Source organism: Oncorhynchus mykiss, chromosome 10 (assembly GCF_013265735.2).
Source record: "Oncorhynchus mykiss isolate Arlee chromosome 10, USDA_OmykA_1.1, whole genome shotgun sequence".
NCBI classification, from domain to species: domain Eukaryota; kingdom Metazoa; phylum Chordata; class Actinopteri; order Salmoniformes; family Salmonidae; genus Oncorhynchus; species Oncorhynchus mykiss.
The window spans coordinates 11,585,408-11,598,267 of NC_048574.1; the positions used below are offsets into that span (position 1 = coordinate 11,585,408).

The window sequence follows — 12,860 nt, forward strand, 5'->3', positions numbered from 1 at the left end:
GACTGGAGAGGTAAAATGTTTTTACCACTACATAATCTCAATGAGTTGTGTGACTACAGCTCTGCAGCTTTTGTCATCAAAGCCCCATATACTACCCACCACGGCGACCTGTATGCTCTCGTTGGCTGGTCCTCACTACATATTCGTTGCCAAACCCACTGGCTCCAGGTCATCTATAAGTCTTTTCTAGGTAAACCTCCGCCTTAGCTCACTGGTCACCATAGCAACACCCACCCGTAGCACACGCTCCAGCAGGTATATTTCACTGGTCATCTCCAAAGCCAACTCCTTCTTTAGCTGCCTTTCCTTCCAGTTCTCTGCTGCCAATGACTGGAACGAATTGCAAAAATCACTGAAGTTGGAGACTTGTATCTCCCTCACTAACTATAAGCGTCAGCTGTCAGAGCAACTTACCGATCGCTTCAGCTGTAAACAGCCCATCTGTAAATAGCCCATCCAACCAACTACCTACCTCATCCCCATATTTGTTTTTCTGCGCTTGCACACCAGTATTTCTACTTGCACATCCTCATCTGCACATACATCACTCCAGTGTAAATAGCTAAATTGTAATTACTTAGCCACTATTGGACTATTTATTGCCTAACCTCATTACTTAATTTGCACACAATGTACACAGATTTTTCTATTGTGTTATTGACTGTACGATTGTTTATTCCATGTATAACTCTGTGTTGTTTTTGTCACGCTGCTTTGCTTTATCTTGTCCAGGTCGCAGTTGTAAATGAGAACTTGTTCTCAACTTGCCTACCTGGTTAAATAAAGGTGAAGTAAAAATAAAATCATCATGTTTTTACATTCTAGGGATCCACAGGATTACACCCTCATTAAGATGAAGGTTGTCGAGCCCTACCCTGCAAACTAAGTTACTACTCTACGTGAACCCGGAACAACTTTTTCATTGATGTAACCAATCAATTTTGTGTTGTTAATTGTGACATAAGATGCAAGTTGGTTGTCCTAATAGCAGGTTATAGCAGATTATAGCAGGGTGCTGCTTGAGAATACAATAATTGTTTTGCACTCTTCTGAACACTTATTTCCCTGGTAACCTGGAGTGTCCTTAAAAATCAGAGCATCTTTTTGGTGGTAGCTACTCTCAGACCAGAGAGCATGTTTGGCCAGACTAACTGCTGGGTCCATCCTGACATCAACTACCTAGCCTTCGAGACGGCCAGTGAAGACATGTTCATCAACACACGGAGGTCTACTAGGAACATGTTTTACCAGGGCTTCACGAAGAAGAATGGCAAGGTCACAGGGATCATGGGTGAAAAGATGTACATTTAAATGACATCCTTATGTTTAAGTATTTGCACATACACTTACACACTGCAACTTATGTGAGCCTGACACATACACACACACACTACATCTCATGTGACCACACACACTCACGTTTAACTCTCTCCGTAGGATATTCTTGGATGTGCTCTTAGTGCCCCGCTGCCATCTTACCAGACCATCTATGCTCTGCCTATGCTCACCATCAAGCAGGACAACGGTATTGGAATAGTCAAGAATGCTCCAAATACCACTTAATTGCTTCCATGATGTCTCTGCTCCAGCACGTCAAGATCGGCCTTGAGGCCTTCCTCCTTTTGAAGAGCTAAAGTGAGGGAGGCATAAGTCATTGTAGAGCAAGTAAAAAGATGATGGTTACTGATTTAGGACCTGAGGGGATGCTACACACAACTCCCACAGCATTGCCTCTTTTGCTATGAGTCATTACAGTGAATTATTTTGGTCTGTTTTGCTCCAGGGGTTTACATCTGCATTGAAATGGTCTGACTAAATTGAAACGTCAGAATGCAGATGTCTATGGCTTTGTTCTCTCGCTGATGCACAATGTCCTGTGTTTGGTGGAGAAGGCAATGAGGGAAAACATTCTCAGAGGACACCGCAGGGGAATTTTTGTGCCTCTGGGTGTTGGTTGTGTTTGTCATGTGACTTTGGTCCACTTGCTTTGTGACACCCAGGCACTGGAATTGTCACCAGCGTTCCGTCCGATGCACCCAATGACATCGCTGCCCTCAGGGATATAAAAAAGAAACAGGTGATGCTTTAACTGTACTACTTCATTATTTACCTTGTGCTTGTTTGTGGCTACTGGTCTATATTAGCTAACCTATGCATTGCAAAATATGTTTTGGTCAATGAAGTAATTGGAGATCACTTGGATTCCTCTTATAGGTCCTGAGAGAAAAATATGGAATCAATTTTTTTATTTTTTTTACATTTTATTTATAAATACAAGATGGTCTTACCTTTTGAGCTGGTAAGCTGCCTCTCGCAACCTTTATTTGGTTATAAATGACCAGACAGTGTACTGTGTGCCTTGTACTCACGCTGCTCTACTCCATCTGCCCATCATTGAGATCCCTGGCTATGGGAACCTGTCGGCTCCTCCAGTTCTGTGACCAGTTGACGATCCCGAGCCAGAATGACCTTGAGAAGCTGGCAGAGGCCAAGAAAAGGGTCTACCTCGAGGGCTTCTATGAAGGAGTGAGTCCTAATGGCTACACATAACATCTCAACTATGCATACATGTAATACAATACCACTTTATTTATCCTCGTAGGACAGCTATGGCTACAGAGGTGCAGCAGACCTATACAACAACCTAGAATAATATTTTTAAAAAGTCAACAACATAGTTTGTAATGAACTGTCTTCTTTTCTCAGATCATGCAGGTTGAAGGCTAGAAGGGCCGAAAAATTGCAGGACGTCAATAAACCCATCCAGAAGACAATGATGGAGGAGAAGGTACCCTGGTTGAAATCCATTATTTGATACTGTCGGGAAGAGTGGGGAGTGCCCGACTACACAAGTGGAAAAGGAGTAAACACACAACAACAGAGTTCAAGGTTCATAAGCTTTTACTCTAGCTTTCAGTGTCTCTGGAGTTCTTGTCCACAAGACGTTCAAGCTAAGAGGGTGGTTAAACATGGCGGCCACCTGTAGCCTCTTGCGGCGATGTGGCCTCACTGGCAGAATCTGTGGCAGGAGAGCGAAAACACAGTGTGAGTAGGCTGGCTGTCTTCCTAACTGCTCCAGCTGAGTGAGGTCCAGCCTGCGCTCTTGTGCCAGTCAGTTGATTAAGGAATGCCTTGCAGGTGTGCTGATTAGTAATCTTGTACCATGTGTGTTGGGTGAGAGGAGTTGTGGAGCTGTCTTCGACTGGCCTGGTTTTGACCGTAGTGCAGTCTTCCGCAGTGCTGAACTGAGTGCTGCTGTCCATGGTGCTGCACTGGGACTCCTTCACCTATGCTCATGCTTCTCACGCTGCCACAGATACGACACCAATCTATATTTATTGTGTTCATGTTTATGCTTTTTAACTATATTGTTTGTTTACACTGTGGGCTGTTTGCTGTGATTGCTGACATGGGCTCTTTGCTACTGTTGTTGACGTGGGCTCTTTGCTACGGTTGTTGACGTGGGCTGTTTGCTACGGTTGTTGACGTGGGCTGTTTGCTACGGTTGTTGACATGGGCTCTTTGCTACTGTTGTTGACGTGGGCTCTTTGCTACTGTTGTTGACGTGGGCTGTTTGCTACGGTTGTTGACGTGGGCTGTTTGCTACGGTTGTTGACGTGGGCTGTTTGCTACGGTTGTTGACGTGGGCTGTTTGCTACTGTTGTTGACGTGGGCTCTTTGCTGTGGTTGTTGACGTGGGCTGTTTGCTACGGTTGTTGACGTGGGCTGTTTGCTACGGTTGTTGACGTGGGCTGTTTGCTACAGTTGTTGATGTGGGCTGTTTGCTACAGTTGTTGATGTGGTCTGTTTGCTGTGACCACACACTCTTTAGGTTCTGTGATGAGACCAGGAAGAACTTTGAGGCCACTCTGAACTGGCTCCAGGAGCACGCATGTTCTCGTACCTATGCCCTGGGTAAGGAGGGGGACAGGCACATGGGGCAGGATCAGTGGAGTTAGTTTGGACAGGGGACAGGATCAGTGGAGTTAGTTTGGACAGGGGACATGGGACAGGATCAATGGAGTTACCTTGGACAGGGGACAGGATCAGTGGAGTTAGTTTGGACAGGGGACAGGATCAGTGGAGTTAGTTTGGACAGGGGACATGGGACAGGATCAGTGGAGTTAGTTTGGACAGGGGACATGGGACAGGATCAGTGGAGTTAGTTTGGACAGGGGACAGGATCAGTGGATTTAGTTTGGTCATGGGGCAGGATCAGTGGAGTTAGTTTGGACAGGGGACATGGGGCAGGATCAGTGGATTTAGTTTGGTCATAGGGCAGGATCAGTGGAGTTAGTTTGGACAGGGGACATGGGACAGGATCAGTGGAGTAAGTTTGGACAGGGGACATGGGACAGGATCAGTGGAGTTAGTTTGGACAGGGGACTTGGGACAGAATCAGTGGATTTAGTTTGGTCATGGGGCAGGATCAGTGGAGGTAGTTTGAACATGGGACATGGGACAGGATCAGTGGAGTTATTTTGGACAGGGGACATGGGACAGAATCAGTGGAGTTAGTTTGGTGTCACAGCAAAGCATATCCTGTGCAGGGCCAGGATTTTTACTGACCATGTGACCTGACAACTCTTGGCGTAGTTCTACCAGTAACATACAGTCTGACTAAACTCTTGGCCAGTTCTACCAGTAACATACAGTCTGACTAAACTCTGGGCCCAGTTACACCAGTAACATACAGTCTGACTAAACTCTGGGCCCAGTTCTACCAGTAACATACAGTCTGACTAAACTCTTGGCCAGTTCTACCAGTAACATACAGTCTGACTAAACTCTGGGCCCAGTTCTACCAGTAACATACAGTCTGACTAAACTCTTGGCCCAGTTCTACCAGTAACATACTGTCTGACTAAACTCTTGGCCAGTTATACCAGTAACATACAGTCTGACTAAACTCTGGGCCCAGTTCTACCAGTAACATACAGTCTGACTAAACTCTTGGCCAGTTCTACCAGTAACATACAGTCTGACTAAACTCTGGGCCCAGTTCTACCAGTAACATACAGTCTGACTAAACTCTTGGCCCAGTTCTACCAGTAACATACAGTCTGACTAAACTCTTGGCCCAGTTCTACCAGTAACATACTGTCTGACTAAACTCTTGGCCAGTTTTACCAGTAACAGACAGTCTGACTAAACTCTGGGCCCAGTTCTACCAGTAACATACAGTCTGACTAAACTCTGGGCCTAGTTCTACCTATAACATACAGTCTGACTAAAACTCTGGGCCTAGTTCTACCAGTAACATACAGTCTGACTAAACTCTGGGCCTAGTTCTACTAGTAACATACAGTCTGACTAAACTCTGGGCCCAAAACGGAACTTCGTCAGGTCAAACACACTGAGTGTTCACATCCCAAAATATATACATTTCACGTCACATGACCATTACGGACATGACGCATGGTGTGTGCAAAACCATGTGTATATCTCTAATAATTAGATGACAATGAGATGGGGGCTTGTAATGGTTCCAGAACATAACCTCTCACGTCCGAGAACACATCTTTTGAGACCAGAGGCATTGGGGAATTTTGGGATGGTGTAAAATTAGCTTGGAGGCAAAATACCCAAAATAAGGAAGCATGTTTTAGTAGATAATGTGCCAAACTACAGGAAGGAAACATGTTTCACATGCTTAATGATCAGTTTTCCATTTCAATGGAGGACCCAGCGTGTAAAACCACAGTAATTATATGATAAGCATATCCCTTACCGTTCACACTAGAAGGTGGTTGATTGTTTTTCTTTCTTGGTCTTTTTTTTTGTCCGGTGTGCTTGTTGCTATAGGAACAAGGTTGCCATGGGACCAGCAGTGGCTAATCGAGTCCCTGTCTGACTCGACCATTTACATGGCCTACGACACCGTGGCTCACTTCCTCCAGGGGGAGTGCTCAACGGACAGGGACCGTCGTCTCAAGGGATCAAGTATGCCCCACTCTCTACTCTCACATGGTCATTTCATTTATTGGGAATAGGCTTCTGTAGATGCAGACTGAGGGCTTTATAACTCCCTAATATGACCTTTTCAACACATTATTGCAATAGAGAAAGTTTGTAATGTAATGGTTAGAGATATGATTATAATGTACTATTTTGCACATGTATATACAGTTGAAGTCGGAAGTTTACATACACCTTAGCCAAATAGATTTAAACTCAGTTTTTCACAATTCCTGACATTTAATCCTAGTAGAGATTCCCTGTCTTAGGTCAGTTAGGATCACCACTTTATTTTAAGAATGTGAAATGTCAGAATAATAGAAAAATGATTTATTTCAGCTTTTATTTATTTTATTACATTCCCAGTGGGTCAGAGGTTGACATACACTCAATTAGTATTTGGTAGTATTGCCTTTAAATTGATTAACGTGGGTAAAACGTTTCGGGTAGCCTTCCACAAGCTTCCCACAATAAGTTGGGTGAATTTTGGCCCATTCCTCCTGACAGAGCTGGTGTAACTGAGTCAGGTTTGTAGGCCTCCTTGCTCGCACACACTTTTTCAGTTCCGCCCACACCTTTTCTATAGGATTGAGGTCAGGGCTTTGTGATGGCCACTCCAATACGTTGACTTTGTTGTCCTTAAGCCATTTTGCCACTTTGGAAGTATGCTTGGGGTCATTGTCCATCTGGAAGAGCGATTTGCGACCAAGCTTTAACTTCCTGCCTGACTGATGTCTTGAGATATTGCTTCATTATATCCACTATATCCTACCTCATGATGCCATCTATTTTGTGAAGTTCTCCAGTCCCTCCTGCAGCAAAGCACCCCCACAACATGATGCTGCCACCCACGTGCTTCACGGTTGGGATGATGTTCTTCGGCTTGCAAGCCTTCCCCTTTTTCCTCCAAACATAACAATGGTCATTATGGCCAAACAATTATATTTTTGTTTCATCAGACCAGAGGACGTTTCTCCAAAAAGTACAGTCTTTGTCCCCATGTGCAGTTGCAAACCGTAGTCTGGCTTTTTTTTATGGCGGTTTTGGAGCAGTGGCTTCTTCCTTGCTGAGCGGCCTTTCAGGTTGTGTTGATATAGGACTTCTTTTACTGTGGATATAGATACTTTTGTACCTGTTTCCTCCAGCATCTTCACAAGGTCCTTTGCTGTTGTTCTGGGATTGATATGCACTTTTCCCCCCGAAGTATGTTCATCTCTAGGAGACAGAAAGCATCTCCTTCCTGAACATATGACGGCTGCGTGGTCCCATGGTGTTTATACTTGCGTACTATTGTTTGTACAGATGAACGTGGTACCTTCAGGTGTTTGGGAGATGCTCCCAAGAATGAACCAGACGTGTGGAGGTCTACAATTATTTTTCTGAGGTCTTGGCTGATTTCTTTTGATTTTCCCATGATGTCAAGCAAAAAGGCACTGAGTTTGAAGGTAGGCCTTGAAATATATCCATAGGTACGCATCCAATTGACTGAAATTATGTCAATTAGCCAGTCAGAAACGTCTAAAGCCATTATATAATTTTCTGGAATTTTCCAAGCTGTTTATAGGCACAGTCAACTTAGTGTATGTCAACTTCTGACCCACTGGAATTGTGATGCAGTGAATTATAAGTGAAATAATCTGTCTGTAAACAATTGTTGAAAAAATTACTTGTGTCATGCACAAAGTAGATGTCCTAACCGACTTGCCAAAACTATAGTTCGTTAACAAGAAATTTGTGGAATGGTTGAAAAACAATTTTTAATGACTCCAACCTAAGTGTATGTAAACTTCCGACTTCAACCTTATTTTGTGGAAGAGGAAGAAAGCAGTGTGCCAGAGCTTTTTAAATCCCAATAGTTGGTTATGGATATATATAGTGGAGCCACTTTACAATCTGAGTCTCTGTGTCTGTGCTCTCTCTGTCTCCCTGTCTCTCCCTGTCTGTCAGGCCAGAACAGATGAGCAGGGAGGTGTGGGACTTCATCTTCTTTAAGAGCTCTCTCTTCCCCGAAGATGGAGATCCCCAAAGAAAACCTGCAGAGGCTGAGGAGGGGGTTTGAGTACTTGTACCCATGGATGCCCGTGTGTCTGGGAATGACCTGGTGCCCAACCACCTGTACAACCACATGGCCGTGTGGCCCAATGCCAGGTGAGATGAACCCCCAGCCTGGCCACCTGCCTGTCTGCCGGGCCTGCCTCTCTACGGTGCTAGGGCTGCTACAGGGATACAAGCTATTTGGGCTTTATGGGAATTTTGTTTTGCTATATTGATGTTGTTTTGCTATAATGCTGTATTGATTGAGTTATTTGAGCCTTCATTTAATGATGAAATGGGTGCGAGTGCTGTATATTAAAGATACCTCGAAGTGGTTTGTTTGTCTTTTCTAATTTATGCAGTTTTGGGTGAACTTGTACGTCCTATTCTTGTCATACTATAAGACTAATGTCCACATACATTAGATACAGCTGGTGTCCTTACAAGTGTAGAATAATTATGCAGTTCCATACCTCTATTATTTGAAAGGATTGTCAGGATAAGCCTAATTACTGCAGGGTGTAACCAGTTACTGTATGGGATAAGGCACTGTGCAGATGGTACGGATGGGAAGACAACCCCTCTGGAGATTCTCATGTTTTGAAGGAGATTATCTTTGTGTACACAGCAGAAAATGGCTGCAGGCAGTCCGGGTGAATGGTCAGCTGTTACTCAACTCTGAAAAGGCATGTTTTCCCTTCTCTGAAAGAGGTTTTGTTAACTACAAACAAGTCACCGATGCACTGAAATTTCTCTGTCGCCTGCTCTGGCATCATGGGACCTTTGTGTTTGACGCCAAGTGTCATGCACAAATGCTGTGTGTGTGTGTGTGTGTGTGTGTGTGTGTGTGTGTGTGTTTGTGTGCGATCCTACTGACAGTCTTTGTCATATTCATCAGATGGCAACATCTTCATTCTGAGTATCGCCATCTCCAAGTTCTCTGCTAACGGTAAGTAGGGCCCTATAAGCCTTCCAGTCTCTTAACTCAACATCTCCTAACTACTAGGAAGCTTTATGAGAGGAACAGTCATTATTTTACAGGCCTTTTCTCCAGAAGTTATTAGCATAATCAATTAGTCATTCTTTACTTCTTGATGGCTAAAAGTTTCCTGCTATTTCTCCTCTGATGGAAGGGTGGGTTTGCTTTATTTGAGAAACAGAAATAGAATTGGAAGGGGTAGCAGAGCATTGAGATAGCGTTTCCTGCATTCCTTCCGACCACCTCTTCCTACTTGGAGAGTAGAAATAAACACCATGGTCTGGCCCAGAGTGGTGGTAGTAAATTAGTCATGCTGATTTGATGCCATTCCTCTGGCTGATTGCTTCCTTCTGGTTATTTATGAAGAAGTGGGACTGCCTAAATGCACTGTTCTCTTCACATACTTTTGTAGAAGACAGGAGGGGGGATGGAGGAGGGATTATGTAAGGCTGTCATTATGCATCATTATACTAATTGCAAAAATTCTGCTTTTAGTGTCAAAGTGCTTTGTTTCTACTAGTGCCACTGTAATATGGTGTGCGTGTGTGTGTGTGTGTCCTGAGTGTTAAGCACAGCCTTACCATGTTGTGTGTGTCCTGAGTGTTAAGCACAGCCTTACCATGTTGTGTGTGTCCTGAGTGTTAAGCACAGCCTTACCATGTTGAGTGTCCTGAGTGTTAAACACAGCCTTACCATGTTGTGTGTGTCCTGAGTGTTAAACACAGCCTTACCATGTTGTGTGTCCTGAGTGTAAAACACATACTTACCATGTTGAGTGTCCTGAGTGTTAAACACAGCCTTACCATGTTGTCTGTGTCCTTGCCCATGGATGTCCAGAGGACACAGTGGAAGACGTTAACTTTGTGGATGCCATGGCCGATGCTGGCGTCCTGCACCTCTACACCTGGGTGGAGTGTTTCAAGGAGATGATAGTCAATCAGAACAACCTGAGGACAGGGCCAGCTTTTGCCAGGTAGTTTGCAATGTCCAATGAGATAATTTAATCTAACAGAGTGTGGAATCATCATCCAAGCTCCCACAAATTTATCTCCATCAAGGAGAATCAAAATCAAATCAAATCAAATGTATTTATATAGCCCTTCGTACATCAGCTGATATCTCAAAGTGCTGTACAGAAACCCAGCCTAAAACACCAAACAGCAAGCAATGCAAGTGTTGATGCACGTTGGCTAGGAAAAACTCCCTAGAAAGGCCAAAACCTAGGAAGAAACCTAGAGAGGAACCAGGCTATGAGGGGTGGCCAGTCCTCTTCTGGCTGTGCCGGGTAGAGATTATAACAGAACATGGCCAGTCCTCTTCTGGCTGTGCCGTGTGGAGATTATAACAGAACATGGCCAATCTTCTTCTGGCTGTACCAGGTGGAGATTATAACAGAACATGGCCAATCTTCTTCTGGCTGTGCCGGGTGGAGATTATAACAGAACATGGTCAATCTTCTTCTGGCTGTACCGGGTGGAGATTATAACAGAACATGGCCAGTCCTCTTCTGGCTGTACCGGGTGGAGATTATAACAGAACATGGCCAGTCCTCTTCTGGCTGTGCCGGGTGGAGATTATAACAGAACATGGCCAATCTTCTTCTGGCTGTACTGGGTGGAGATTATAACAGAACATGGCCTTTTAAACCCGAACTTGGGAGGATTTATAATACAAGTGACAGCCATTGAAAATAGTGGTAGGCTGAAATGTTTTTGTCCTCTGGGTTTTGCCTGCCATATCAGTTGTGTTATACTCACAGACATGATTTTAACAGTTTTAGAAACTTTAGAGTGTTTATCCAAATCTATCAATTATATGCATATCCTAGCTTCTGGACCTGAGTAACAGGCAGTTTACTTTGGGCACGCTTTTCATCCGGACGTGAAAATACTGCCCCCTACCCAAGAGAGGTTCATCTTAATGTGCAAGTGCTGTAGTCCTTTACACTCGTACTCGTATACGTGTTGAAAATGGCAGATTTGGGCACTGATAAACGCCTAAATTGTAACTCAGTGGCTGTACAGTAACATGCTATAGATGACGTCAGAGCTATGGCTCTACACTTCACAGCTCTGTATGGGTTTTGACTGAGAGCCGCTCTGAACTTGAGCATCTTGCGCGACAAGAAGTTGCCCCCAACCCTCCCATTAATTGGGCAACTTTTGCATTTTGTTTTCTGAGTGAGGGAAATGCTTTAAATTAAGAGGACTCAATGTATTTTGAAAGATGAGACATTGAGGATTATAATAAATAACTATTTGATATCATACAAGCAACCCAAACACCTGTGAGTCCAATTGTTCACTTCACATTTCCATATCATAAAACTCATGTCATATGCAATGGCAACGTGAATGATCACTATGTTTGATGTACATTTACAAGATGACATGGCGTCGTACCCTGGGTTGTTCTGAACAGAATCAGCTCATCACCCTGGGTTGTTCTGAACAGAATCAGCTCATCACCCTGGGTTGTTCTGAACAGAATCAGCTCATCACCCTGGGTTGTTCTGAACAGAATCAGCTCATCACCCTGGGTTGTTCTGAACAGAATCAGCTCATCACCCTGGGTTGTTCTGAACAGAATCAGCTCATCACCCTGGGTTGTTCTGAACAGAATCAGCTCATCACCCTGGGTTGTTCTGAACAGAATCTGCTCATCACCCTGGGTTGTTCTGAACAGAATCAGCTCATCACCCTGGGTTGTTCTGAACAGAATCAGCTCATCACCCTGGGTTGTTCTGAACAGAATCAGCTCATCACCCTGGGTTGTTCTGAACAGAATCAGCTCATCACCCTGGGTTGTTCTGAACAGAATCAGCTCATCACCCTGGGTTGTTCTGAACAGAATCAGCTCATCACCCTGGGTTGTTCTGAACAGAATCAGCTCATCACCCTGGGTTGTTCTGAACAGAATCAGCTCATCACCCTGGGTTGTTCTGAACAGAATCAGCTCATCACCCTGGGTTGTTCTGAACAGAATCAGCTCATCACCCTGGGTTGTTATGAACAGAATCAGCTCATCACCCTGGGTTGTTCTGAACAGAATCAGCTCATCACCCTGGGTTGTTCTGAACAGAATCAGCTCATCACCCTGGGTTGTTCTGAACAGAATCAGCTCATCACCCTGGGTTGTTCTGAACAGAATCAGCTCATCACCCTGGGTTGTTCTGAACAGAATCAGCTCATCACCCTGGGTTGTTCTGAACAGAATCAGCTCATCACCCTGGGTTGTTCTGAACAGAATCAGCTCATCACCCTGGGTTGTTCTGAACAGAATCAGCTCATCACCCTGGGTTGTTCTGAACAGAATCAGCTCATCACCCTGGGTTGTTCTGAACAGAATCAGCTCATCACCCTGGGTTGTTCTGAACAGAATCAGCTCATCACCCTGGGTTGTTCTGAACAGAATCAGCTCATCACCCTGGGTTGTTCTGAACAGAATCAGCTCATCACCCTGGGTTGTTCTGAACAGAATCAGCTCATCACCCTGGGTTGTTCTGAACAGAATCAGCTCATCACCCTGGGTTGTTCTGAACAGAATCAGCTCATCACCCTGGGTTGTTCTGAACAGAATCAGCTCATCACCCTGGGTTGTTCTGAACAGAATCAGCTCATCACCCTGGGTTGTTCTGAACAGAATCAGCTCATCACCCTGGGTTGTTCTGAACAGAATCAGCTCATCACCCTGGGTTGTTCTGAACAGAATCAGCTCATCACCCTGGGTTGTTCTGAACAGAATCAGCTCATCACCCTGGGTTGTTATGAACAGAATCAGCTCATCACCCTGGGTTGTTCTGAACAGAATCAGCTCATCACCCTGGGTTGTTCTGAACAGAATCAGCTCATCACCCTGGGTTGTTCTGAACAGAATCAGCTCATCACCC

The 12,860-nt window shown here is 44.5% G+C and overlaps 1 protein-coding gene across 1 annotated transcript in view; it reads left to right on the forward strand.

Annotated features, from left to right (window-relative positions):
- The window catches only part of lars1b (leucyl-tRNA synthetase 1b), a 30,304-nt gene that overhangs the window by 2,069 nt on the left and 15,375 nt on the right, over nt 1-12,860 (forward strand). The window contains 19 exon segments of the mRNA XM_036934554.1: nt 826-882; nt 1,074-1,291; nt 1,424-1,525; nt 2,001-2,077; nt 2,215-2,263; nt 2,380-2,435; nt 2,437-2,526; nt 2,707-2,742; nt 2,744-2,788; nt 3,017-3,045; nt 3,833-3,915; nt 5,806-5,895; nt 5,898-5,943; nt 7,906-7,963; nt 7,965-8,028; nt 8,031-8,106; nt 8,621-8,853; nt 8,891-8,941; nt 9,809-9,944. Coding sequence (XP_036790449.1) covers nt 826-882; nt 1,074-1,291; nt 1,424-1,525; nt 2,001-2,077; nt 2,215-2,263; nt 2,380-2,435; nt 2,437-2,526; nt 2,707-2,742; nt 2,744-2,788; nt 3,017-3,045; nt 3,833-3,915; nt 5,806-5,895; nt 5,898-5,943; nt 7,906-7,963; nt 7,965-8,028; nt 8,031-8,106; nt 8,621-8,853; nt 8,891-8,941; nt 9,809-9,944 — 1,596 coding nt within the window.